This window comes from Podarcis liolepis, assembly GCF_965112155.1.
Source record: "Podarcis liolepis genome assembly, chromosome: 5".
NCBI classification, from domain to species: domain Eukaryota; kingdom Metazoa; phylum Chordata; class Lepidosauria; order Squamata; family Lacertidae; genus Podarcis; species Podarcis liolepis.
Genome location: NC_139556.1, coordinates 38,762,507 through 38,790,359, shown reverse-complemented (window position 1 = coordinate 38,790,359; position 27,853 = coordinate 38,762,507). Strand labels below are relative to the sequence as shown.

Below are 27,853 nucleotides of genomic sequence, written 5' to 3'. Positions count from 1 at the left end.
CTGTATTGATTACAGTCCTGTGGAGAACCAGTGACCTCCATAATTCTCTGGAAAATTCTGGAAGCAGATTCACCCCTGGGAATGATTGGGGAGTGACTGCCTCTCTGTGCGGTTGCTGTTGTCATGTGATCAGCTTTCTCAGAAGGTCCGTTGTGCATGTCAATCACATTTGCAAAGTGTTCTTTTTCATCAATCCAACATTAACTCCATATGTCTGGGATGCGGGTGGCGCTGTGGTCTAAACCACTGAGCCTCTTGGGCTTGCTGATCGGAAGGTCATCAGTTTGAATCCACGCAAGGGGTGAGCTCCTGGTGCTCTGTCCCAGCTTCTGCCAACCTAGCAGTTTGAAAGCATACCAGCGCAAGTAGATAAATAGGTATCACTGCGATGGAAAGGTAAACAGTGTTTCCATGTGCTCAGGCACTTGTCCTCTGTGCACCAGTAGCAGTTTAATTATAATAGCTACATGACCCAGAAAGCTTTCTGTGGACAAAAGACAGCTCCCTCGGCCTGAAAAGCGAGATGAAAGCTGCACCCCATAGTTGCATTTGACTGGACTTAACTGTCCAGAGGTCCTTTACCTTTACCTATAAACTCCATAGGATTATGGTCTAAAAAATAATGTGCCTCAGGTCACCCAGATGAGCTTTGAATCAGCTACTTGCAGATTGAGCATTGCACTCTTATCTGCTGTACTAAATGATCTGCTACACGTTGACTAATCTTTTGTTGAACTGAGACTGCAGTCCTATGCCCACTTGCCTTGAAAGGTGTCACATGAAAGTCAGTGGAAATACCTTCTGAGAAGTTTGCGTAAGATGATATTGGGAGTTGGGCAAGACTGAACCAATGATATCAATTAGAGAGGATGTTTCTGTTTGTTCCAGGAACGTGTTGTACTTGGTGAAGTGTGGCAACCTACTTAAGCCACACTATCTGCCAATTCATTCTCTAGTATATGATATAGGTTAAAGCACATATTTTTAATCCAGTTTTGTGGAGCCCAGTCTTGTACTCTACACTGAAAGATGGATTTGCTTCCATGCACATCAAGGATGTGGCTCTTCATAATGGGGGCAGGATTGGTCCAAGCCCTTGTTACTTCAGGAATGTTTATGAAAAGAAGAACTGTACACCCAGAAGCTACTATGGATGTTGTAAGCCACCTATCTGTTATTCTTTTATTTGCTTAACTCAAGGCATTTTTGGTTATTCGTGCTGCTTAATTGTGCTATATTCCACATACCTAAAGTTTGTTTTTCATGGAATGCTGGGATTGCAGGGGGCAAGAAAATGATGATGATGATGATGATTTTGAAGTATGTACCCTGCCCTCTCAATGCATCATTGCTCAGGGCAGCTTGCAGCATTTTTTTGTTTTAGTTTTTTAAGCATTAACAAAGTATCTCCAAACATCTGCTTCATGTAACCCCAGCGCTCTTTGGGCTTCATTTAGGTATCAGCAGTAGCAAGTTTAGCATCTTGCTCTATGCATTATTGTTGCTCAACAGCATGAAGAAAAATAATTAAGTGGTCCACAAAGACCTTCAGCATTTTTCAAGTGGTCCAAGAGGATTGGGTGGAGTTTGGGAACCATTGCTATTAAAGATGTAGTCTTCTGTGGAAAAGAAGTGTCCAGGAGTTTTACACTCCCAGCCAAACCTTGCCTTTTCTTTTCTCCCTTTCCGCCAAGGGTGAAATGATTTCCTTCAGAGGATATCCCAGTGAGACATATGAAGTGGTGACAGATGATGGGTATATCCTGAGTATTAACAGAATTCCTCATGGGAAAAGAAATAACCGGAAATCAGGTGAGTGTGTTTTTTGAGGTATTTATTCTGTATACATGAAAATACTATGAGGACATTTAAAATTATTATTTTAAAAATGATAAGTTTTTGCTTTGGAATTCGTTTACTTATTGCAAGAAAACCTCAACAATCTGTTTGGTTATGGGTGATTCTTAATATCATTATATTAATTATATGTTTTGGTCCTATTTTTTCTAAAAAATTCCATATGTTCCGGCATACAAGGTGATCTTTTATCGCTGGAAAATCACCCCAAAAGTCGGGGGTCGTCTTATACGCTGGTTATACGCGTTGGAAAGGAGGCGAGGGAGCTGGTGAGCAGAGGAGCCCCTTCTGCCGCCACTCCTCCTCCCTCCCCACAGAAGGGGATGCAGAAAGCCCTTCCGAGTGTGGCACTCACCTTCCCGCCCGCCAAACGCTTTGCCTCGGGCTGCTGCTGCAATGTCAGAGGCAGGGGAGTGGTGTGCGCTCTGCCCCTGGCAGTGCTCAAACTCTATAACTCTAAAACTCTAAAATTGAACAGCAAAAGTTGGGGGTCGTCTTATATGCCCAGTTGCCTAATATGCCTAATATCTATGGTAGGTTAAACACATTTTAGTCCTTTCTTGAGCTATTAGCTCCTCTGCATGGAGAATATGGAGATATGCTCTTGGGTGACAGAGAAAAGGCAGAACTGCTTTGTCTTTGTCTTCTTTTTTAAATTTTTAAAATTAATTTTCACATTTAAACATTATCATCATATAAACCATAAGAAACAACTTCAATAAAATAGAAAATAGAAAATAAAACATCTTCACACCATATTAAATCCATATTTTGGGATTACTCAGATCCCCTGACTTCCCTCCATTTCCTCTCCTGGTTCTTTTATAATATCTTATATTATACATGTCTATAATTTATTAAATTTATTAAAATTTTCAATTTTAAACATTCTTAATATTGCAAGTGTTTTTAAAAGCCTGCTATTGTATTAACTTCTTTTACAATGCCTTTGTAAATATGCAGTAAACATTTCCCATTCTTTTTTATATTTGTGGTCTTCTTGATTTCTTAGACTTCCTTCCAGTTAATTTAGCCATTTCAGCATATTCCATTAATTTAAATTGCCAATCTTCTTTGGTTGGCTCTTGTTCTTTCCAATGTTGAGCTATCAATATCCGGGCGGCTGTTGTTGCATACATAAACAAGTTTTTATATTCTTTCGGAATATCTATTCCAGTTATTCGTATTAAAAAGGCTTCTGGCTTTTTAACAAATGTTATTTTTAACATTTCCCCCCCAATTCATTATAAATCTTTTCCCAGAAACTTATTATAACCTTACATTGCTACCACATATGGTAAAAAGTGCCTTCTACTTCTTTTTACTTCTAGTACTTATGATCTTTTGTCTTATGCATTTTTTTTATAATTTAACCAGAGTTAGATACCATCTGTACCTCATTTTCATATAATTCTCTTTAAGAGCCGTACATGCTGTGAATTTTATATCATTTTCCCATAATCTTTCCCCATCTGTCATCTGTATATTATGTCCCACATCTTTTGCCCTTTTTATCATAACACTTTTGACCTCTTTGTCCTTTGTTTCCCATTCCAACAAAATATTATACATTTTTTATAGTTATTTATATTCACTTTCTATTATTTTTCTCTGGAATTTTGAAATTTCATATGCAAATCCTTTCTTTTTATTTCTTTAAAATGTTTCATTTAATTGAAAATATTGTAACCAATCTGTTACCTCTTCTTTTATTTCATTATATTCCTTTAATTTTAATTTATTATCCACTTCCATTAACAGCTCTCTATAAGTTGCCCAGTTGGCTTTATTTTTTTGAATGCTATTGCTTCCAGTGGCAAAAGCCACCATGGTGTTTTTTGTTCTAATAGATCTTTATATTTCCCCCAAACTTGAAAAATTGCCTTTCTTATTATGTGGTTCTGGAAGCTTCTGTGTACCTTGGCCTTCTGTTAATAAGCCTACATTCTTTAATGTTATCCAATCCTGTATCCAACACAAACAAGAGGCTTCATAGTATAATTTTATATCCGGTAGTGAGAAGCCTCCTCTTTCTTTAAGGTCTGTTAATAATTTATATTTTATTCTTGGCTTCTTGCCTCTCCAAATGAATCTTGAAGTATGTCTCTGCCACTCTTTAAAGCAATTCACATTACTTATCACCAGGATTGATTGAAATAAAAATAACATTTTTGGCAATACATTCATGCCAGCTTCGTTCCGGAGCTGACAGAGGCTGGGAATGAGAACAGACAAAGAGAGATAAGGACCCGGGAATGTGAGCTGGAATGTGAGAGGGAGGAGGGCAGCCTAGCGGCATGGCTTCAGAGAACAGAGAGCAGGCAGCAGATAGCAATGGTAATCTGATCCCTGAGCATAGTGACCAAGGAAGGGAGAGCCAGAGCAGGGATAAACAAAATACCAATCTTAGCTCAGAAACAGATGGAGAGAGGTCAGGAATAGCCAGCCCAAAAACTCAAAGGCGTGAAAAGGTCAGTGAGAGCAGGGAAAAAGAGCGGAAGTGTAAGGGTTTTTTCCCCTGTTGGAAGAAGAGGAAGGGGTGGAGTTTAGACTCGGCAACTGAGAACTTGGAGTCAGACACAGAGTGAAGGAGCTCCAGAGTGATTTATGTGTTTGAGCAATAAACCTGAGATAATTACTACCGGTGTCTCGCTTCTGTGGGAGAGCCAAGCCATTACAATTCATCTTGACTACCCCTTTCCTTCCTAGTAAAGATAAATTCATTCTTCCCCAGATTTCTAAATTTCTTAGGGGCCGCTAGGGGCGCCTTGGAAGATGGCAGATAATAACATCTATCCAGCTCGCACGAGGTAATTAGAGGCTGATTATGGGGAGTAAATCAGTCTCCCTCATCTCTCCAGGGGGGAGAGATGCAGTTTTCACCCACAGTTGCCATAAATCACCCCCGAGTTCGGAAGAAGGAGGGGGTGAGGCACTGGGTGCACAACTCTCGGTGGGTCTTGGAACTCCTCCGAAGCTGCTTCCAGGAGCCAAACTAGTTGCGTTACTTAAAAGGAAAAAAATTGGAGAAAGATAACGCACATGCTTCAAGAGAGGCAGGAGTTTTTTATCTGCTAATAATTTTACCACCGAAATGAAGAAGATTGAGACGGAAGATTACATCAAAGTACTACAGACATGCTGGTATGTGGAATGCATCAGACGGAAAGGGGGGGGGGAATGACTTTATTTCTTGTCTTTCATGTGATTACCTAATAACCCTCCCTCTTAGAAGATCCGTCACAACAACTAATTGGCAAATGGGATTAAAAAAGAACTGTGTGGGAACAATGTGAATTTAAAGGCTGTACTCTGTGAAGGATTTGGAAAGAAGAAGGGCTACTCTGTGACGCAGCAAGAATGGAGATTTGATACGGAAAGAAAGACCTTGTTGCAGGCGGTTTGGTCTTGGGGAGGGCGAGCCGAAGATTTATTATTTGGATGCGATTGTGAACAGGAAGGGGCAGCCCTCCTGGAAAAGACTAATTTATGATGCAACAGGTCAGGAAAGTTAACGAGCGAGCTTTTAGACTGTATTTCATCGGAATGACAAGATGGCGATTGCTTGCTCGAGCAGAAACGCCTGGACTATTGGATGAGAGTGATTTATGAGAGAGCAGTACAAAGTCCACACAGAAATATAAATAAGACTGTTTTTTCATCCCACTTGCGGAGCAACTCGGAGGTGAATGAAAAGGAAATGAGTAATGACAAGGATTGAGAAGAGGGGACTGAAAATATCATTCTTAATATGAGAGCAGCAGAAATATTCAAGGATTGGACTCCTGCCGATCAAAAAGCATGGGTACCCCCCACAAAAATTTATAATTTGGAAAACAATTGGATTATATGATATGTATTGTTATAATTGGGATTAATTGGTTTGATGTGTTTAATTTGGTAATATGGAAACTTAATAAAATTATTTAAAAAACAAAACAAAACAGATTTCTAAATTTCTTTTTATTTTTTCCATATTTTTCCATAATTATCTTTTAATATATTAATATTTTTGCTGTTAACCATATTCCATCCGCCATTCATGCCGAACCGGAAGTCCCTTTGCCTCTATCTCTAACTCACAAGGAAAGTGATCCCCGACATGGTGATGACATATTAAATGATGTAAGGATGGAGCTACAGCCCAAGATAGGAAAAGAGGTGGTAAGGAAACACCTAGCTACTTTAAATGAATTCAGATCTACAGGGCCTGGTGAGCTGTGCCCCCAAATACCTCTGCCTTGCTTTCCATATTGCATTTAGAAGATACTCCTTCCAGACTCAAATTCCAGACACGTGAAATTGCTGGCCTGCTCTGCGTCCCAAGTTTATAGTTGGTGATACACACCAGTGGCCAGTGAGGGCATCGTTGCTCTCCTGGCTTCTTAACACCACTGTCACTGGTGAATATTGGGAAGGAGAGAAGAGGTCCCAAGTGAGGAGAGCTTGGCCAGGTAAGGCTGCATCTTATTGGATGGAGACACTGAAATTACATATTGTAACTATGTTTAAAACAAGGAAATAGGCAGAGGGCCTTCTTAGTAGTGGCACCCACCCTGTGGAACGTCCTCCCATCAGATGCCAAGGAAATAAATGACTTTTAGAAGACATCTGAAGGCAGCCCTGTTTAGGGAAGTTTTTAATGTCTGATGTTTTATTGTAGTTTTAATTGTGTTGGGAGCCTCCCAATGGGGCTGGGGAAAACCAGCCAGATGGGCTGGGTATAAATTCTTCTTCTTCCTCCTCTTCAGGTCCCAGGCCCGCAGTGTTCTTGCAGCATGGCCTGTTTGGTTCTAGCAGTAACTGGGTGTTTAATATGGACTACAACAGCCTGGGCTTTATATTGGCTGATGCTGGTTATGATGTTTGGCTTGGAAACGCCAGAGGTAACACTTGGTCCAGCAAACACATCAACTATACTGAGAAGCATCAAGAATTCTGGCTATTCAGGTAGAGTGAGCTTTCTAAACCTAATTTCTTGTTTCTGGTTCCTAGTTTACCATTTGGGGAAAACTTTAATTAGTCATGCTCTTCCTAGTGGAGCCATGTTTTTCCACCTCCTCTTATAATATATGATATGGAGGTATAGAAATACATTTCCAAGTAAGTAAAATTGGTAGTTGTCCCTTTAAACAAACAAACAATTTGTTTGTTCCTGGGGAAAATATGGCCTTGGTGAACTCCATAGAATAGATGATAGCAGATCAGCTTAACTTCAGGTGCAATTAGACTTGATCTGGAGAGACTCAATATTGGTCCTTCTGAATCTCTGCTGGAATTTGAAGCTTCTCAGACAGACATGGGTTGGAGGGAAAGCAGAGTCCTCTCCTGCCCACAGCATAAATACTGTTCCTCCTGAAACTGACTTTTTCAAAATGTTTTTGGTTTCCCCATTGCAGCCACATGGTTGCTCTTAACTGTGTGGTGGGCATTTTCAATTTCCAGTGAACAGCTCATAGTGTGGCCCTGCTTGCTAGTGAACAGTGAAAATAGAAATATATAAGGAAGATGAGTCATGGCTTAATTCAGATAACTGTTTCACAAATGTTCATAGACTTGGTGACTTGATGGATCCATGGAGGAGATGATCTCTGATCTGCCAGATCCAAGCCTGTTCTTGTATTGAACTGGGCGGAGAACAGGGCATTTTAGGCTTTCACAATGTAGATCCCACTGCATATACATGTCTGTTAAACATAGGCTGTTCCCTTTTCTTTGCAGTTTTGATGAAATGGCTAAATACGACCTTCCAGCTTCAATAAACTTTGTCCTGAACAAAACTGGCCAGGAAAAAATATTTTATGTTGGTCATTCCGAGGGCACCACAACGGGTAGGTTAGCAAGATTCTTAAACACATGCGGGTAATTCTATTCGCTACATAATTATATGTGCAGTTGCTGTTGTATATTAAATTCAAGAGACGTCTTGCTCATGGTACAGTGATGTTCCATGGAACCTATGGACACCCATGGAGAAGCATCTTGAATAAGAATCCCTGCATTTCGGTTTCCTGCATTTTCCTCCTTTGTGATATTCCCCATATAGGTGATGATTCAAATTGGTTAAGGGGCTTATAAAAAGTGGTTTGTCTGGACTGAGAAACTGTTAAAATCCTGGATTGCAAACCAGTATCAAGCCTAGTTTGCAGTCAGAGTTTAGGGAACAGTTTCCCAGTCTGGATGTAACAGCAAGCTATAGTTTAACAACCCCGGGATGTTAAGGCCCCTGAGACAAGAGGAGAAGAGAACTTGTTGGCTGAACACTCCTTCTTGGTCTCATAAATCATAGTTGTCAGGGAATTGACATCGGAGCAGAGGGAGAAGACGGTGCTTCCAGACTCTGCAGAAGAGGGAACGAGTAAGGGTAGAGAGAGAACGTCATCTGGGGAAGAATGTCCAGGTGACACCAGGAAGAAGGGAGAGGAAGAAAGAATCTCGGAGGAAAGGCTCCGAGACTCTGGCAGTGAAATCAGTGAGGAGGGTGGAGGGGCACCACTAGGCACGCCCACTCTGCGCAGAAGGGTTACGCGCAGAGAGGCAAGGTGAAGGTTGTCCGTCAAGGAGCTCTTATGCTGCAGGAAATTTAGGAGACGCCCACTCACGGATTCGTCGAGCGACTGAGCAGCAGCAGCACCCAGGCTGCTCAGTCAGGGAAAGACGCAATCGCCCCTAAGCAGTTTGGAACAGCTAGAGGTTTACACACAAGCAACCCCAATTCCCGTGACAATAGTTCTATAACGGAAACAGTTTGAACTTCACCTCACTTCTGTTTAACAATCCCGGGATGTAATGTGTTAAGGCCCCTGAAACAAGAGGAGAAGAGAACTTGTTGGCTGAACACTCCTTCTTGGTCTCATAAATCATAGTTCTATAACCAAACCGGTTTGAAAGTCACCTCACCTCTGACTGTCACTTCATGTTTTATTGGTTCTTAGTACAGCCTAGAGTGGCTGGAGAAACCCAGACAGATGGGCTGGGTAATTATTATGAATGTTGTTATTAGCCACAGAATGTATTACGTAAGTGAATTTACAATTATTACACCACTGAAAAAACTTATGCAGCACTAAAAAGTTTTAAGAAGGTCAGAAACAAGGCAGGGCCTTTTCTGTTGTGATGTGTAGATTATAATGCACCATTTCTAGTAGGGTCCTAGGTCAAAATGATCCCAGATCCTGAGATTTCAGGGCCGAAACCTGAGACCTAGTGGAGTTGTTATAGGGGTGGCTGTTGGTGGTGTCAGAGAGGTGAACCCCAGGGATGTCATGAAAAATGGCACATTAATCATGGTCTCTGAGAGCATGTCATTCAAATAAAAAGCTACTGGTTGGAAATCAAGACAAGAACCTCAACTGAAGGGTTGTGTGCCCAGCTACAGCTGCTCTACGAATTACTAAAGATTCTTGCTATGAAGGGGTTGAATAAGAGTGGCACTGGAGAAGTCAGTATAAGGTGCATTTTCAGCTCTGCAACAGCTGAAAGTCTGTAAATTTTGATAATATGCCCGATTTGCAATTTAGGTTGAAAAATTTCAATTGCAACTGTCTTTCTGTCTTCATTCCAGATTTTAGTTTGGAAAAATCCTCCATTTCCTTAAACACACTGCTCCCTCTTCCATCATGTCATTGATCTGTATCTCAGGTTACATGCACTTCAGATTACATACGCTTCAGGTTACGGACTCCACTAACCCAGAAATAGTGCTTCAGGTTAAGAACTTTGCTTCAGGATGAGAACAGAAATCATGCTCCGGCGGTGCGGCAGCAGCAGGAGGCCCCATTAGCTAAAGTGGTGCTTCAAGTTAAGAACAGTTTCAGGTTAAGTATGGACCTCCGGAACGAATTAAGTACTTATCCCGAGGTACCACTTTATATCCAAAAGGATTTCTTGGTGATTTCTCTGCTTCAGATTGTTGCTGTTGTTGTTTAGTCCAGTGTTTTTCAACCACTGTTCCGTGGCACACTAGTGTGCCGCGAGATGTTGCCTGGTGTGCCGTGGGAAAAATTGAAAAATTCTAAAGATTTTTTTTTTAAAAAAAAAGTCAAAATTTCGCCCACTAGGCGGGCGCTGGACTGTGTCCACCCTATTTTCCATCCATCCTGGGTGGGGATCAGATTGGATGGGATCGGATGAGAGCGGACAGGCGGTCCGCTCTCATCCGATTCCCCATAGAGAGCAGCGGGGCTCTGACATCTCCCTCTCCGCACACAGTGGTGGTGTGCCTCGTGATTTTTTTCATGAAACAAGTGTGCCTTTGCCCAAAAAAGGTTGAAAAACACTGGTTTAGTCGTTTAGTCGTGTCTGACTCTTCGTGACCCATGGACCAGAGCACGCCAGGCACTCCTGTCTTCCACTGCCTCCCGCAGTTTGGTAAAACTCATGCTGGTAGCTTCGAAAACACTATCCAAGCATCTTGTCCTCTGTCGTCCCCTTCTCCTTGTGCCCTCCATCTTTCCCAACATCAGGGTCTTTTCCAGGGAGTCTTCTCTTCTCATGAGGTGGCCAAAGTATTGGAGCCTCAGCTTCACGATCTGTCCTTCCAGTGAGCACTCAGGGCTGATTTCCTTAAGAATGGAGAGGTTTGATCTTCTTGCAGTCTATGGGACTCTCAAGAGTCTCCTCCAGCACCATAATTCAAAAGCATCAATTCTTCGGCGATCAGCCTTCTTTATGGTCCACCTTTCACTTCCATACATCACTACTGGGAAAACTATAGCTTTAACTATACGGACCTTTGTTGGCCAGGTGATGTCTCTGCTTTTTAAGATGCTGTCTAGGTTTCTCATTGCTTTTCTCCCAAGAAGCCTGTGTCTTTTAATTTCATGGCTGCTGTCACCATCTGCAGTGATCATGGAGCCAAAGAAAGTAAAACCGCTCACTGCCTCCATTTCTTCCCCTTCTATTTGCCGGGAGGTGGTGGGACCAGTGGCCATGATCTTCGTTTTTTTGATGTTGAGCTTCAAACCATATTTTGCGCTCTTCTCTTTCACCCTCATTAAAAGGTTCTTTAATTCCTCCTCATTTTCTGCCATCAAGGTTATGTCATCAGCATATCTGAGGTTGTTGATATTTCTTCCGGCAATCTTAATTCCGGCTAGGGATTCATCCAGCCCAGCCTTTCGCATGATGAATTCTGCATATAAGTTAAATAAGCAGGGACACAATATGCAGCCTCGTCGTACTCCTTTCCCAATTTTGAACCAATCAGTTGTTCCATATCCAGTTCTTGTTGGGAAAAAGCACCAAGGCAAAAGCCAGCTCCAGATGTCTGGAATGCAAAACAGTATGTTGTGGTTTCTCACTGTACTGTTGGAGAAAAGGTGGAGCCTATTCTCTGTACTGAGCACCGGATGTTAGCTCAGTGTGTCATCTGACCTGTGCTGGAAGTACAGGGGAGGAGTGTGTGACTCTTCTGATGGAGACTGAAGGGTGCAGTCACATTTCTATGTACTGTTGAGTGACAGGAATAAAACATGTAGAAAGGACTCCTGTCTGTCTCATTTCTCCTCCCTGGGAGAATGCAGGGAGGGAGAGAGAAGCAGAGAACCAGAGGGTGTGTTCTTCTCACGACTAATGAGAAGAATCGCCGGGTTTGTTTACCTAGCCTGCCGGAGGTCGCAGACGGACGGTAAGCACAGTATCTCGCTCAATTGCCTCGGGGGAGGCCAGGTACCTCTGCCTGTGAGCTGAAGATACTAACAGTTCTAACTGTAGCTTCTTGTCCCACATAGAGATTTCTCAGGAGACAGATGTGGTGATCAGGCACTCCCATTTCTTTAAGAACTTGCCATAGTTTGCTGTGGTCCACACAGTCAAAGGCTTTTGCATAGTCAGTGAAGCAGAAGTAGGTGTCTTTCTGGAACTCTCTAGCTTTCTCCATAATCCAGCGCCTGTTTGCAATTTGGTCTCTGGTTCCTCTGCCTCTTCTAAATCCAGCTTGCACTTCTGGGACTTCTCGGTCCACATACTGCTTGAGTCTTCCTTTTAGAATTTTAAGCATAAACTTGCTAGCGTGTGAAATGAGTGCAATTGTGCGGTAGTTGGAGCATTCTTTGGCACTGCCCTTCTTTGGGATCGGGATGTAGACTGATCTTCTCCAATCCTCTGGCCACTGCTGAGTTTTCCAAACTTGCTGGCATATTGAGTGTAGCACCTTAACAGCATCATCTTTTAAAATTTTAAATAGTTCAGCTGGAATACCATCACTTCCACTGGCCTTGTTATTTGCAGTGCTTTCTAAGGCCCATTTGACTTCACTCTCCAGGATGTCTGGCTCAAGGTCAGCAACCACACTACCTGGGGTGTACGAGCCATCCATATCTTTCTGGTATAATTCCTCTGTGAATTCTTGCCACGTCTTCTTGATGTCTTCTGCTTCGGTTAGGTCCTTACCACTTTTGTCCTTTATTATGGTAATCTTTGTACGAAATGTTCCTTTCATATCTCCAATTTTCTTGAACAGATCTCTGGTTCTTCCCATTCTATTGTTTTCCTCTATTTCTTTGCATTGCTCATTTAAGAAGGCCTTCTTGTCTCTCCTTGCTGTTTTTTTGGAAATCTGCATTCAATTTCCTGTATCTTTCACTATCTCCCTTGCATTTTGCTTGCCTTCTCTCCCCCATTATTTGTAAGGCCTCGTTGAACAGCCACTTTGCTTTCTTGCTTTTCCTTTTCATTGGGATGGTTTTCGTTGCTGCCTCCTGTATAATCTTGCGAGCCTGCATCCATAGTTCTTCAGGCACTCTGTCCACTAAATCTAAATCCTTAAACCTGTTCCTCACTTCCACTGTGTATTCATGAGGGATTTGACTTAGATTGTATCTCACCGGCCCAGTGGTTTTTCCTACTTTCTTCAGTTTAAGTTTGAATTTTGCTATAAGAAGCTGATGATCTGAGCCACAGTCTGCACCCGGTCTTGTTTTTGCTGACTGTATAGAGCTTGTCCATCTTTGGCTGCATTGAATATAATCAATCTCATTTTGATGCTGCCCATCTGGTGATGTCCATGTGTAGAGTCGTCTTTTGTGTTGTTGGAAAAGAGTGTTTGTGATGACCAGCTTGTTCTCTTGGCAGAACTGTATTAGCCTTTGCCCTGCTTTGTTTTGAACTCCAAGGCCAAACTTGCCAGTTGTTCCTTTTATCTCTTGATTCCGTACTTTAGCATTCCAATCCCCTATAATGAGAAGAACATCCTTCTTAGGTGTCATTTCTAGAAGGTGTTGTAAGTCTTCATAGAACTGGTCAGTTTCAGTTTCTTCAGCACCAGTGGTTGGTGCATAAACTTGGATTACTGTGACGTTAAAAGGTCTGCCTTGGATTCGTATCGAGATCATTCTATCATTTTTGAGATTGCATCCCAATACAGCTTTTGCCACTCTTTTGTTGACTATGAGGGCCACTCCATTTCTTTTACGGGTTTTTTGCCCACAGTAGTAGATATGATGGTCATCCGAACTGAATTCGCCCATTCCCGTCCATTTTAGTTCATTGATGCCCAGGATGTCAATATTTATTCTTGCCATCTCATTTTTGACCACATCCAACTTGCCTAGGTTCATGGTTCTTACATTCCAGGTTCCTATGCGATATTTTTCTTTACAGCATTGGACTTTCCTTTCACTTCCAGGCATATCCGCAACTGAGCGTCCTTTCGGCTTTGGCCCAGCTGCTTCATCAGCTCTGAATCTACTTGTAGTTGTCCTCCGCTCTTCCTCAGTAACATGTTGGATGCCTTCCGACCTGAGGGGCTCATCTTTCAAACTAAATAATAAAAACCTCCTTTAGTCTAGAACAGGGGTAGTCAACCTTTTTATACTTGCCGCCCACTAATGCATCTTTCTTGATGGTAAAATTTCCTTACCACCCACCAGTGCTCGATGGAAGGAGGATTCAGCTTGTGCCGTAGAACCCCCTACCGCCCACCTAGAATCTTGAAACGCCCACTAGTGGGCGGTAGGGAGCAAGTTGACAACTCCTGGTCAAGACTCTCTAGTCTCCACTTCTGTTAATTTTTGTCTTTGCCTCCTCTGACTTATTTGAGAGCCATCCAAGAATTGTTTTGGGGATTTTTTGCATGGGGGGAGGCAGGAAGTCTCAGCTATGGCTGTTACTCTTCATGTGCTCTGCAGCAATACACCTTGTGTCAACCACACATGCACACTCTAAAGACTTTCCTCCTCTAGAGCCCAGCCCAGTTCCTTTTCTTCCTCTGCACTCCTTCCCACCACAAAGCCCTGGAAATGGAGATTAATGAGGAGAGGGTAGGAATGAAGGAGGGAAGAGAGTCAATGTTACAATTTACAGCCAGCTCTTGCTGAGCTGAAGCTTGCAATCCTCCTGGAGGGGACCAGGCAAACCTGGAGACTAGGTCAGCCCTAGAACCCTGGCAACCCTAATACCTATAGAGTTCTGGTTTGCTGCTTCTCTTTTAAGCTTCAAGCCTTTCTATTCTGTCAGTTTTTCACTGTGATTTCATGCTCCTATTCCACTTCATTAACACTTTGCAAAACAATATGTGAGCTGAAACACAACCATCCTTCCAAATTCACACTTCTTCAGATTTTGAAATGAACTTCTGCATCCAAGAAATGTGTACAAAAATGTATAAACTAGGATAAAAATGCATGAGTGGAAATAGCATACAAAAGCATTATTTTGAGGGAAAGTGCTTTGCAAAACTGTGGGTACTAGGTAAGATTGCAGGCAATTTATGCACACAGTAATACAATTGATTTTCAAATGATACAAATGATTTTCATAAGCACTTAACAAATTGCTGTGGAAACATGGAGAACTCAACTTGAGATTTGCTCATCCTCAGTTCTAGCTACAATTATTGCTGTTGTGGTTTATTTCACTAATCTTGCAAGTGATTTTGAATTTAAAAGCAAACTTCAGATTTAATTATGAATAAATAACAGTTCATTTTGACTTGAAAAATGGCCATAAATGGTCCCCCACAGGACATACAACATTGTGTACTTGATTGCTTTTGCATTATGCAAAAATTCGGTTTAAGATTTTGTTATTGGGTTTTTTCAAGACTGCATTGCTAACTCAATTCATTTCTCTCCTCTCCCCCCACCCCACAGCATTCATTGCATTTTCAACCATGCCACACCTAGCCAAGAAGATCAAGATGTTCTTTGCATTGGCACCAGTAGTCACTGTAAAGTACTTGACCAACACGGCTTTGACCAAACTTGCAATGGTTCCTGAACCTAAGCTCAAAGTATGTATTTCGGGCAAAATATTTGTTCAAACAGAATGCAAATATTGCAGGATGTAGCTGAGTACAGTATTTGGGGATGTCTGTTTCATTTTACCTGAGGCCATTCATAATGCTCTTGGACATCTAAAAAGCTCAAGCTAGCCAATGCTGCAACTTGATAGCACAGTGTCGCTTTGGCTCTTCTGTGCCAGAACTTTTTTGGGGTAAAAAGAATGAGGGGATGGCTTTTCTCCCTTGCTATATGTGTCATGGGTTCCAGTTTCTGCTGTGCGCTGAAAAAGAAAGCTCTTGGTGCTCTATACTCATGGATACTGTTTGCATCCAGTGCCCATATTAAAGAATTTGGCGCAATTCTCTATGGTTCCTGTCAGAGCTGCTCTCAGATCCTAGCTCACAGAGGATCACGCTAGCCAGCGTTCACTTTATAAAAGTCTTTATTGAGTTACAGTTTCCATTTCCAAGCTGCTGCGTGCAGCTCTACGTCTTATAAGCTAGACCGGCGAAGCTCCGTCTGAGTCTCCGCCCCTTGTACACCAACTTAATACCCTAGCCTTACTCCACCTTTTCCGCCTGACCGTTCTCCTCTGAGTCCCTCTGCCCCCCGTGGTCTCTTCCTTCCTGGACTCTTCTGACGCTGACCCCCCGCACCCTCCTGTCTCCTTGCGTCGGGCTTTAGGACCTGGCTCCCTTTCCGGGCTGCTCACTGCGCCGCTTTCCGGTGCATTTGAACTTGGCGCGCGCGCCCAACCTTCCACTTTCCGCTTGACCGTTTCTTCGCTCTCCGATGGAGGTGTGGCCACTCCTGACTCATGCCCTCCCCCCTGCTGCGAGCTGCCAGAGCTCGATACCTGGCGCCTTTCCTCCCCACTGCGCTCTGTTGGTGGCGCTGGCCCCGATTTCCAACTGCTGCCCTCTGAACCCTCTCTGGACCCTTCTTCCTGGGGTGTCCCCCTAAGCTCCCCCCTTGCTCTGGCCACTGGCGCTCCTTTCTGTGAATCTTCTGATTCACTGGACAGGCTCGGAGATCTCGGGTCGTCGTCGTCACTCATCTTTTCTTCGGACTCCTCCCCCTCGCTCTCTGTTTCCTCCCTTGCCCTCGCCTCTGCTCCTGAACCCCTGACAGTTCCTAATAAAATTGTCACGAGAATCTTGTCAGTATGGTGGCAGATCACACCTGTGGGTAGCTCAGTTGCCTTTAAAGCAGTACAGTGGTTGGTACCTTGGGTTACATACACTTCAGGTTACATATGCTAACCCTAACCCAGAAATAGTACCTTGGGTTAAGAACTTTGCTTCAGGATGAGAACAGAAATTGCGTGGCGGTGGCGCAGCAGCAGCAGGAGGCCCCATTAGCTAAAGTGGTGCTTCAGGTTAAAAACAGTTTCAGGTTAAGAACAGACCTCTGGAACAAATTAAGTACGTAACCAGACGTACCACTGTAATGCTGAGCAGTTACATGGGAATGTATTTATTACAGCATTGCTTTCTTTACAGTACAGTAAGCCTATGCTCCAGGGATCTTGCTTAAAGCCAAAATCAAGTAGAATCAAAACCTACGGGGTTTAATGGCAGGTGGGATTGCCAAAGCCCTTTTTCCTGAAACCCTGTACCCTTCCTTCCTTCCTTCCTTCCTTCCTTCCTTCCTTTCTTTCTTTCTTTCTTTCTTTCTTTCTTTCTTTGTTGCGGACTTACTTCCTTACGAACAAGGAATAGCTGTAGGGGAAGAGAGACATGCTGATCAAATTACAGGCACATGCACCCATTTTTAGGGCTCAGAGAAACTCACTGATCATGTTGGAGGCTGTTTGCTTGGGTCTCCTGTGTTGTCTATCCCTTCCACCCTGCTGCTTTTAGCTCTGTAATCCATAAAACAACATTGGAGCATGGTCAGTTTTATCCCCATACTACAGTCACCCTTGGTTGCTATGCTACACTCATCGGAGGAATAGCTACTTCTCGTATTCTTAGCCTAGGTTCAAGTCAGGAGACATGATATTAAATTAAGTCACTAGGCATACAATAGAGCAGTAAGACACTTCTGCTGAAACTACTGGGGAATTGAATGATTTCAAGCACATCTATTTAGCTACTGGACATTTGGCAAAATGTTTGCATAACTCATGTGCTTTGTATATTTGGGCTCCTACTGAAATAGTATTCATGTTGTGGGATGCATTATAATCTAGCTTGTTCCTGAACCACTTTAGAAGGACGCCAAAAGTCTAGAAATCAACGAAGATGATAGACTATGTGGAATTACCAAAGCTGACAGGCAAGACCTGAAAGCTGAGTGACAAAGCGTTCCAGAGAGACTGGAGTAAATTTATTCAATATATAGACAGTTATTGTAAACATGTAAAGACACTTGCAAGACTGCGATAAATCTCACAACGCTCATTGGAAGGAACCTTCTACTTGTGCTTTAAGAGTATAGGACACACTTTCCCACCCCCCCCCCCAAAATGAAGGGGAAATGTGTGTGCGTCCTATGGGTCGAATGCAGGCTTTCGCTGAAGCCTGGAGAGTAAGAGGGGTAGGTGTGCACTGACCCCTCTTGCTCTCCAGGCTTCAGGAAGCTATCCGCAAGCCTTGCAAGCCCGGCGGGAGTTCCCGCGGGCTCGCAAGGCTTGTGGGCAGCAGCCTGCAGCCCGAACCATGGGGCGCCCTCCGGAGGGCACCCCGTGCTTCGCGCAGGTGTCCGCAAGCCTTGCGAGCCCGGCGGGAACTCCCGCCCTGAGCTCGGGGGACAGCGGGGAGGCGCAGCGCCACCACCCTGCTGTTCCCCAACCTAGTTTGGAGGCTGCCAGCCCCACAAGCTCGGGGGACAGATATCCACAAGCCTGGGGAGACCGGCGGGACTTCCCGCCAGGCTCCCTAGGCTTGCGGATAGCAGCCTGTTCTGGGGGCTGGGGTCGGGGGAAGCTCGGGCATCCCTCACCCCAGCCCCCGCCTATGGGGAAAATAATTCCCCCCCTTTATTTACCCCCAAAAAACTAGGTGCGTCCTATGGGTCAGTGCGTCCTATAGGGTGAAAAATACGGTACGTGGGAATGTATTTATTACAGTATTGCTTTCTTTATAGTACAGTAAGCCTATGCTCCAGGGATCTAGTTTAATGGCAAAACCTAGTAGAGTCAAAACCTTTTGGGTTCAATGGCAGCCCTTTTTCCTGAAACCCTGTCCCATTTCCACCTTCCTTCCTTCCTTCCTCCCTCCCTTCCTTCCTTCTTTCTTAGTTGCGGACTTACTTCCTTACCAACAAGGAATGGCTGTAGGGGAAGAGAGCCATGCTGATCAAATTACAGGCACATGCGCCCATTTTTTAGGGCTCAGAGATACTCACTGATCATGTTGGAGGCTGTTTGCTTGGGTCTCCTGTGTTGTCTATCTCTTCCACCCTGCTGCTTTTAGCTCTGTAATCCATAAAACAACATTGGAGCATGGTCAGTTTTATCCCCATGCTACAGTCACCCTTGGTTGCTATGCTACACTCCTGTCATTTTCAGATTGGAGGAATAGCTACCTCTTGTATTCTTAGCCTAGGGTCAAGTCAGGAGACATGACACTAAATTAAGTCACTAGGCATACAATAGAGCAGTAAGACACTTCTGCTGAAACTACTGGGGAATTGAATGATTTCAAGCACATCTATTTAGCTACTGGACATTTGGCAAAATGTTTGCATAACTCATGTCCTTTGTATATTTGGGCTCCTACTGAAATAGTATTCATGTTGTGGGAAGCATTATAATCTAGCTTGTTCCTGAACCACTTTAGAAGGACGCCAAAAGTCTAGAAATCAATGAAGATGATTGGAATGTGGAATTACCAAAGCTGACCGGCAAGATCTGAAACCTGAGTGACAAAGCGTTCCAGAGAGATTGGAGTAAATTTATTCAATAAATAGACAGTTATTGTAAACATGTAAAGACACTTGCAGGACTGCAATAAATCTCACAAAGCTCATTGGAAGGAACTTTCTACTTGTGCTTTATTACTAAAATAACCAAGAAAAAAAGTGTAGGATTGAGATGGTATAAATGTGTGGAAATATGATGTTGTTATACAAAAACCAGATAACGGAATGGAGGGAAGCCGAGTGGTTCGGTAGAGCTATGAATTAGTAAAAGGAAAGAAGATGTTATAATAATGTTAAAAATGAAAAATAATAATAAAAATATTATAAAATAAAATAAAATAAAATAAAATAAAATAAAATAAAATAAAATAAAAGAAACCAATGCCCTTAGAGGCTATGTTTGCATAACTCATGTCTTTCTTATATTTGGGCTCCTACCTAACTAGTGTTCATCTGACCATCTGACTCGGTTCATCTAACTATCTGACTCGGTTGCCCCAGCCACTCTGGGCAGCTTCCAACAAATATGAAAACATAACAAAACATTAAACATTAAAAAACTTCCCTCTATAAGGCTGCATTCAGATGCCTTCTAAAGGTTGTCTAGTGACTTATCTCCTTGTCTCGGGGGCTGCAAAGCTCCATACCCTTCATCATTTCTCCAGTGAAAATAGGGGCATCCTAAGGAACAGTGGAACTTTCTGGGATCAAATCAGAAACCAGGATGGCTTCTGTAAATCTGGGATAGCCTCCGGAAAATAGGGAAACTTGGATGGTCCAGAGGGTCATTCTGTCTGACTGTGCTTGTGGGATTTGAATGGGTATTCTATTCTCATAACAGTTTTTTTTTGGTAATATTTTGTTTCTACTCAATAGAAGTATCCATAGGAAAAAAGAGAATTGACTAACAAAATGGTGTATGTACTAATGTTTTTGTTTTGGCAGAAGATGTTTGGAACTAAGCAGTTTTTAGCTCAAGACAGAACAATGAAATGGTGTGCTACTTACTTGTGTAACCGTTTCCCAATGGATTATCTTTGTGGCAGTGTTGCCTTCATCGGAACTGGCTTTAATGTGCTAAACTTCAATGCGGTAAGATTACTTAGTAGGAGTGTGCTCTAAAAAAAAAGGTAGGTGTATGGAGGCTTCTCTGAAGTGATTACTACTTGTGCCATCCATAACAAGTGGATACCTACAAAACATAGAAGATACCTACACATTTTGCCCCATCACTTTGTGTCTATGATGGATAGAGGCTTACTTTTTAAAGGAGAGCTCAGATTCTGGGGCACTAGTAAAAGGCTTTTACTAGTCTTTGCCCTTTCTTGCTTCCTTTCCAGCTAATATTCCTCTAAATTTATTCATTATTTACATTCTACATTTCACCAGGTGGTCACAGGGTGGGTGGGATACCTTTTAAAAAAACCCAACAACAACACTTTTGTATATGTGCTGTAAGCTGCCCGGAATGGGCGGGAGATAAATATTATTATTATTATTATTATTATTATTATTATTATTATTATTATTATTATTATTATTATTACTACTACTACTACTACAACAATAAACAGCAGTCAAAAAACAGGCAATCATTTAATCACACACTTAGGTCCAATATTTGTATAAGGGTTTGTGTGCATATGCTTGTAAAATGGAACTGAACATTTGTGTGCATTGAAAGATGGTGCATATCAGCCAAGGAACATGAAGTGAGAAGCCATAAGTGCACACCAAGGCCAGGTTTGGTACTCAAGCAGGATAGGGTGAATTCATGTCCTGTAGGAGGAACATACACAATGCAATGCCTATTGCATCAATCATTGTTAGTAACCATACCTGGATTGGTTCTAGTTGTACTGTATGATGAAAAGCATTATACTTAGGCTGTAATCTAACCAGAGAGCCAGTGTGGTGTAGTGGTTAAGAGCAATAGACTCGTAATCTGGGGAACCGGGTTTGCCTCTCCGCTCCTCCACATGCAGCTGCTGGGTGATCTTGGGCCAGTCACACTTCTTTGAAATCTCTCAGCCCCACTCACCTCACAGAGTGTTTTCTGTGGGGGAGGAAGGGAAAGGAGAATGTTAGCCACTTTGAGACTCCTTCGGGTAGTGATAAAGCGGGATATCAAATCCAAACTACTACTACTACTGCTACTACTACTACTACTACTATTCTTCTTCTTCTTCTTCTTCTTCTTCTTCTTCTTCTTCTTCTTCTTCTTCTTCTTCTTCTTCTTCTTCTTCTTTTCTTGTGCAAAGGTACATGGGATGAAGCCTGGTTGAACACCGTACAATTTGCTTCTTAGTAAATGTGCATAGAATAGCACTGCAAGTAATTTGATATATAAAATGTAAAAAAAATGCATTTAAGTTCTGGGACAGTTAAAATTGAAATGCTTTGCTCTAAGCTAATTTCCATTGGGTTTTTTTTTGTTTTTTTGCAACATCATATTGGGATTAGCAACCAGTTTAGAGTGTCAAGGTGTGTAGTTACTATGTAAACATGGATTCCTGTGTGATATCCCGATGTTGAGCTCTGATGCACTGCTTTTGTGCAAGGAAACCAAATGGAAGGGAAGTGGCTGTTGCAATTTGTGATAAATTCAGCTAATCACTTTGCGCTTTCTTACAGAGTCGAATCGATGTTTATTTATCACACTGTCCAGCTGGGACATCTATCCAGAACATGCTTCACTGGACTCAGGTGGCACCGAAATCCTCTTTTCTCTTTAGAAAAAGGGTTTTCGTATCGATTGAAGAATGGGCAATCAGGACAGGCTTTGACAAAGACTTTTAAGAATGAAAATAATAAATATGATTGAAAGAAAAATTCTTAATAACTCAGCCTCTCTTTTTACAGACTCCAGAAATATGTTTTGTTTTTATGAGAAAAGGTTTAAAGCTGAGAGAGTTTTATTGTATTTAAATGTTTCCAAACAGGAGTATTTCAAAAGCTATCGATACAATAATATCCCCAATGGATTTGTTTTTATTGTCAAAATAGTCCCTCTGCATGTAGATGGACAAAATACTACGTTTCTGTGGTATTTTACTGAATTGTGTGGTACTGGGAGCTTTGCCCGCCTGTTTGGACTCCAACTCCCATCAGCCAGGACAGGCTGCCTTTTGCTGATGGGAGTTGGAGTCCAAAGCATCAGGATGGCTCCAGGCTAGACAGGCACTTTAACTTAGTGTCATCTGAATTATTTGTATAGAAACACAAAGATGACTCGCTAAAGCCACACAGTAGAAGCTTGGAGCATCTAGCTAAGATGTCCTTTCTGATCGGATATACATGGTGGAAAAGAAAATGAATAATGGCTTTGGTAACCTTTCCTTCCAAAGTGAGGGGGAATGACCTAGTTAAGCCTCGCTGGACTGTCTTAAACCCATCATGCTAACCTATAGAGCTAAACATGCTGGTTATTTGAGGCTCATATATCCCACAATCAAGTTGTTTCTTCCTAGCCACTGCTTCCCTTGAAGCTGCTCTCTATTTTGGATCAATTGTGTGAAATAATCTTTAGGATGGAGTTGGTGTTTTCTAACTCTGATTCTGTGACTTAGCCTGCATTTCTAGAAACACTTCCCTGGGAATAAGTTGAAATGAATGGTTCTGAATAGACATGATTAGATGGTATCCGCCCTCCCTTCCCCACAGGTGGGCGGGGTTTGCGGCACCAAGCGAGGCTCACCTGGGTGGGTGCCACCCACCTGCTTGAGCTGGCCTTTGAGCCACCCTCGGCCAGGGAGGACAATGGACAGATGGCCAGGGGTGGGCCTAAGGGCAAAAGAAAAGAGGCTGACTCCTATGCTCAAGCCTCTTTTGCCGTTCTTCCTTCCAGGAACCTACCATACTTCCAATGCAAACTCCTTCCTTCATCAGGAAGAGGTTTGCATGGAATACTGCCAAGCAGAGCAGAATTTAAATGAGTGAGATCAGCTGATGGGCAAGTGGGTGTCTTTGTGGGAAAGTGTTTGGGTGAGACTGGATCCCCTGGCAGACTAAGTTGGACTGTGGAGTGGAAATTCCTGATCCCTGCACAAAATTCTGATTTCTGAGCAATGGGATACCTGGGCTACTTATCCAACCACCCAACTTAATCCAGCTGCCAAGAGGCAGAGAGGAGAATTCATATTAGATCGGAAGAGAAATTTTCAGCCCAAACCTATGTGTGTATACTAAAGCCCCCCTAAGTTAGATGAGAGTTGCTTCTAGGTAGGTGTAAAACAGACAACTCATATCTAGTAGGACACATGTCAAATATTCTCAAGATATCAGATAAACTGAGGAGATGTAGAAGGTTAAGCAGTACTAAAAAACAGGTCTACTGCTTTCAAATAGCTTTGTGTAGCTTTTTTTGTATGTTTACATTAACTTTTGTTCTTCTCACTAAAGATGAAATTAGACATTATTGCATAGCCTTAATCATAGCATGGTTTTTGACACGTTCAACATCCTTGTTTATGCTGGTACCACGGTCTATTCATATCGCACAATTCTATGTAATCTGCTTTTCCCATTTGGTTTTTCAAAGTATGGCACACCTCTTTTTCAGATTGTGAAGGCTGGGAAGTTCAAAGGCTTTGACTGGGGAAGCAAGGAAGCAAACATGGCTCACCACAACCAGGTAGGAATTTATCACAAATTGAGTATTTCTCTCTGAAGGAGTTTATATGAGGGTAGATAGTGGGTAGCTTAAGTAAATCCATAGACTGAGCATGTATTAAAAGAATCAATCTACAAGGTGTTTTTAAGTTTTCTGAGCTTTATCAGTCAACTATTTTGTTATATAGCATCCTTTATGCAGAGAACCTTTCATTTAAAAAGTATTAAAGTACAAGTTGCAGAGCTGTTCCAGACAGAAAATTCCTGACTGGCAGGCTTAGTGAAGACCAAACCTGTTAACATGACAAAAAGTGTTTATGGCCCATTGGGGAGAGAAAGCTTTTAGCCTGGGGAATGAGATGTTGCCAAGGTGATAGAGTGTGTATTTGAGGGGACAGGAACAGGGTGTTTTTGAGCAAGGATCGCTGGGAGGAAGAAGCAGGTAGAAGAACAGAGACCAGGGGGACAGAACAGGGGGAACTGGTTTGGAACTGGGGGACAGAACAGGGGGGACTGGTTTGGAAGAGACACCTCAATCAGATCAGAGCCAGTGCACCTCTGAACACGGAACTTCAAGTTGAACCAGAGGGCAGAGAAATGGGTACTTAGTGAGATTCTGTGCCCAGGCCAGGGTGGGAACCAGACGGGTTACTGGTGACTGAGTTACCCAAGCAGGGCGACTTCAGGCTGGAATCCTCAGTGGCTCCATCAGCAGGGACCACTTCAGAGCCGGTCTCGCTGAGCTCCCCACTCAGACCGCGGGTACTGGAAGAACCTCCTAGGTCACCCACTCGGGCACAGGAACCGCGATGGCCCAAGTGGGAGCGGAAAAGGCCTGCACACCTTGATCACTATGTTTGTTCCTTTTGTTAGGAAGTTGGGGGGATGAGTGTTATGTATTGGGTTTATCACATTTTATGTTACAAGGCACGTTCTAGCCAATCATATAAGCGTTGGTAGACTAACGTTCTAATGACAAGTAAGCACATGCACTTTCAGCTGTCAACTGTCAACTGTCAGTGTTCATGCTCGGGTTTATTATTGTATTGTCCAGTCAGTTTGGTTCTTGTGTTCCTATGAGTGAGTTGTTGTCACTGACAAATGTTGAATAAACTTAGTTGACGAACTTATATTGCCTTGGGCTTCAGACTTTTTCTGAACATTTAACACCACTCTTGCCACCACTCGGCCGTTGGAGGGACGGGCACCTGACTTTTGTCACAGTATGCTCACCAAATCAGATCGAAATATCACCTTTGCTTATGTGAAGTCAAAAGCCAGTTAACTTTAGTTGATACGGGTTCAACTCATGTAAGAGGATCTGCTATAACTTTACCAACTATAGCAACTGCATTGATAATCAGGTTTCTAGCTCCATTTCATAGAAATTCAATGCATTATGTAAATATAGTGACAACAATAATAACTGATATGGCAATAAATGTGACACAATTTCCGTTAAAAGTACATCTTTAACTTGTTGCATAGCAGACACCCATTTTAGGTTCTCCTTAAGTCCACCGGATGCTACTGTCCTTAATCTATAGATCTCTCTGATTTCCTTCCTTTTAAATTGTGTCTACAATTGTTTCTCAGAACCATGTATGTTCTCAAAGCACCAATATTTTAGATTAAGTATCACGTTGCTCCTCTATACAGTGTTTAAGCAATAACACATTGAGGTTTTTTTTTGTCCTTATGCAACTTTTGCATTCCCATGTCCAGATCTTAATCTTTATTGTGGCAATGCCAATGTATAAAGGCATTATCATTAATCACTCCCTTGAGTATTGTGGTTATATGCTTCATTAAGGTGGTAAATTTTATTTAAATCAGGATTGCACAAGGAATTCATTTTACCACCATTACAACTCCCACATGGGAATTATTTGGCCCAGCTTGATAATATCTAGGAGGTTAAAGAGGTTTTGGATTTACTTTAAGGTAAAGGGACCCCTGACCATTAGGTCCAGTCGTGACCGACTCTGGGGTTGCGGCGCTCATCTCGCTTTATTGGCCAAGGGAGCTGGCGTACAGCTTCCGGGTCATGTGGCCAGCATGACTAAGCTGCTCCTGGCGAACCAGAGCAGCACATGGAAACACCGTTTACCTTCCCGCCAGAGTGGTCCCTATTTATCTACTTGCACTTTGACGTGCTTTTGAACTGCTAGGTTGGCAGGAGGAGGGACCGAGCAACGGGAGCTCACCCTGTTGCAGGGATTTGAACCACCGACCTTCTGATCTGTAAGTCCTAGGCTCTGTGGTTTAACCCACAGCACCACCCATGTCCCTTTACTTTAGGATATGCCAAAATATCTCTTAAATTAGATGCACATTTACTATAGCAAATGGTCTCCAGATTCCCTTGATAATATCTAATTTCTATAGCCAAAAAATGTATCTCAAATGTAAATTTGTTGACAAAACTGCCATATGCCAGGTGTCTAACTTCACTCCCCTTGTCTTATAATGAAGATCATTTTTTTTATAAAGCAATACACACCAATGAGGATTGTTTCCATTCTTTCTTTCAAATTTATCCCTCTATAGATTAGCTAACTAAGATATGTCTGGTTCTAACAGCCATACTTGAAATTTGCCAGAACAGTCTGTCTTGAAACTGCAATCATGTTTCTTCAGTGCTAACAAAACTGGTGCAGTAGGAAGAATCACAGTGATGATAGTTGGGAATAATGAATCAAAGACACTGAGCTGGTTTGTAGGTGACGGTAAGCCAAATCAAAGCTTGCCATGAATGCTGGTGTGGAAGAGCTTCCTGAGAGGAGATCTGGCCACTTCACCCTTCCCTTGACTCCCCTGCTGCTGCTCTTCTGCACTCTAATCCGTAGTTTGGTTTAGTAAGTTGCTCAACCCAGGCATGTGGCTTGTCTTTCTCCAGACACTGCATGAGTTGTAAATACGAGAACAAACTTTGGTTCCATCTTGTGGTTTGTTTGGAGTGAGACAAACCATGAGCCTGGCTTTGTCCTTCATGCTAAAGCAGCAGTAAGGAGACCAGAGAAGGGTCAAAGTGTCTGTGCACTCCTTTGAGGCAGAGTGCACATTCATGCTCAGTCATAGTTGGGCTTAAAGCTACATGTAAACCATCCCATTATTTTGGAACAATCAGTAAATCCAGACAATCAGTGCTGAATTTACAGCCAGGCAGAGCGGCCTGCAGCTCAGGGTCTTGGCCACTTGATATTAAAAACGAACAAACAAACAAATTGGCAGATGTTTCTATCTAGGATCAGTTGCTTAGTAACAGTAAGGACAAGAACAAAGTTTAGGTTCTCAAAAAATCATAGAATCATCACATTATAGAGTCAAACCCCGTACAATGCAGGACACCTTTGCCCAGCATGAGGCTTGAAGCCACAACCCTGAGATGTAGATTGACCAGACAATCTGCACAATTTCTTCTTCATGGATGGATTATGTGCACTTTCTTGCACAACTTCTGATGAATGCGCACAATGCCCAGTTGTTACACACATTAACTGTTCAACCTGCATTCTCCTCAAATAAGAAATATATTTGTGTTTTGCATGTTTGTACCTATGTGTGTGTGTTTGTGTGTTTTGATCAGGAAGTCTTTGAAGACTGTTTTTAAACTTTTTTTATCTTCTCTCTTTTAGTCAACACCACCTTTCCACAACGTACAACGGATAACTCTTCCAACAGCTGTCTGGAGTGGTGGTAACGACTGGGTTGCAGACTCAAAGGACTTGGCCCTCTTGCTGCCTCAGATCCCAAACTTAGTTTACCACAAGGATATTCCTGAATGGCAACATCTGGATTTTGTCATCGGCTATGATGCCCCACAGCGCATGTACATAGAGATAATGGATTTAATGCAGACTTACAAGTGAATGTGAAATATTCCTTCAGAACCCATCACTGTCAATCTGTGTTGATGAAAAGCACTACAAGATTTCTTAAGATCCCATTTCTCATACAGCTTCATCACAGTCTCAGTTATAAGAAAGATTTGCTTAGTAACCTTGCCTTTTCTAATTCTGTCAGTGACCATGGGTGTTCCTCTGTTGTTTTAGGAGCGGCTAAGATTCTTTGCTGCTCTTGCTTTGTCATGCTGTGTAGCAGATTCTTGTTCTAGCACAGCATGACTACTGAGGGTAGAAAAGTACTTGTGGTGATATCCAAGTCTTTACCTTTGAGGAACTGGTCCATTTTCAGTTGTTTCCCAGCCATGGGATCTATCTGCTCTGGGATAGAGTGCTGCCTTTTCTTAGCTCCCTCAGCAGTTTCTGGTCTAATCTCTCTCTTCCTCTCTG

At 42.6% G+C, this 27,853-nt stretch overlaps 1 protein-coding gene across 1 annotated transcript in view; it reads left to right on the top strand.

The window, feature by feature from the left end:
* The window catches only part of LOC310707872 (uncharacterized protein), a 60,364-nt gene extending 32,870 nt beyond the window's left edge, over positions 1 to 27,494 (top strand). Inside the window, exons 13-21 of the mRNA XM_083505327.1 lie at positions 1,030 to 1,158; positions 1,695 to 1,812; positions 6,609 to 6,807; positions 7,579 to 7,688; positions 14,949 to 15,088; positions 19,893 to 20,039; positions 21,582 to 21,653; positions 23,509 to 23,580; positions 27,197 to 27,494. Coding sequence (XP_083361453.1) covers positions 1,030 to 1,158; positions 1,695 to 1,812; positions 6,609 to 6,807; positions 7,579 to 7,688; positions 14,949 to 15,088; positions 19,893 to 20,039; positions 21,582 to 21,653; positions 23,509 to 23,580; positions 27,197 to 27,430 — 1,221 coding nt within the window. The 3' untranslated portion in view covers positions 27,431 to 27,494. The remainder of the gene's footprint in view (positions 1 to 1,029; positions 1,159 to 1,694; positions 1,813 to 6,608; positions 6,808 to 7,578; positions 7,689 to 14,948; positions 15,089 to 19,892; positions 20,040 to 21,581; positions 21,654 to 23,508; positions 23,581 to 27,196) is intronic.
* The last annotated feature ends 359 nt before the right edge of the window (positions 27,495 to 27,853 follow it).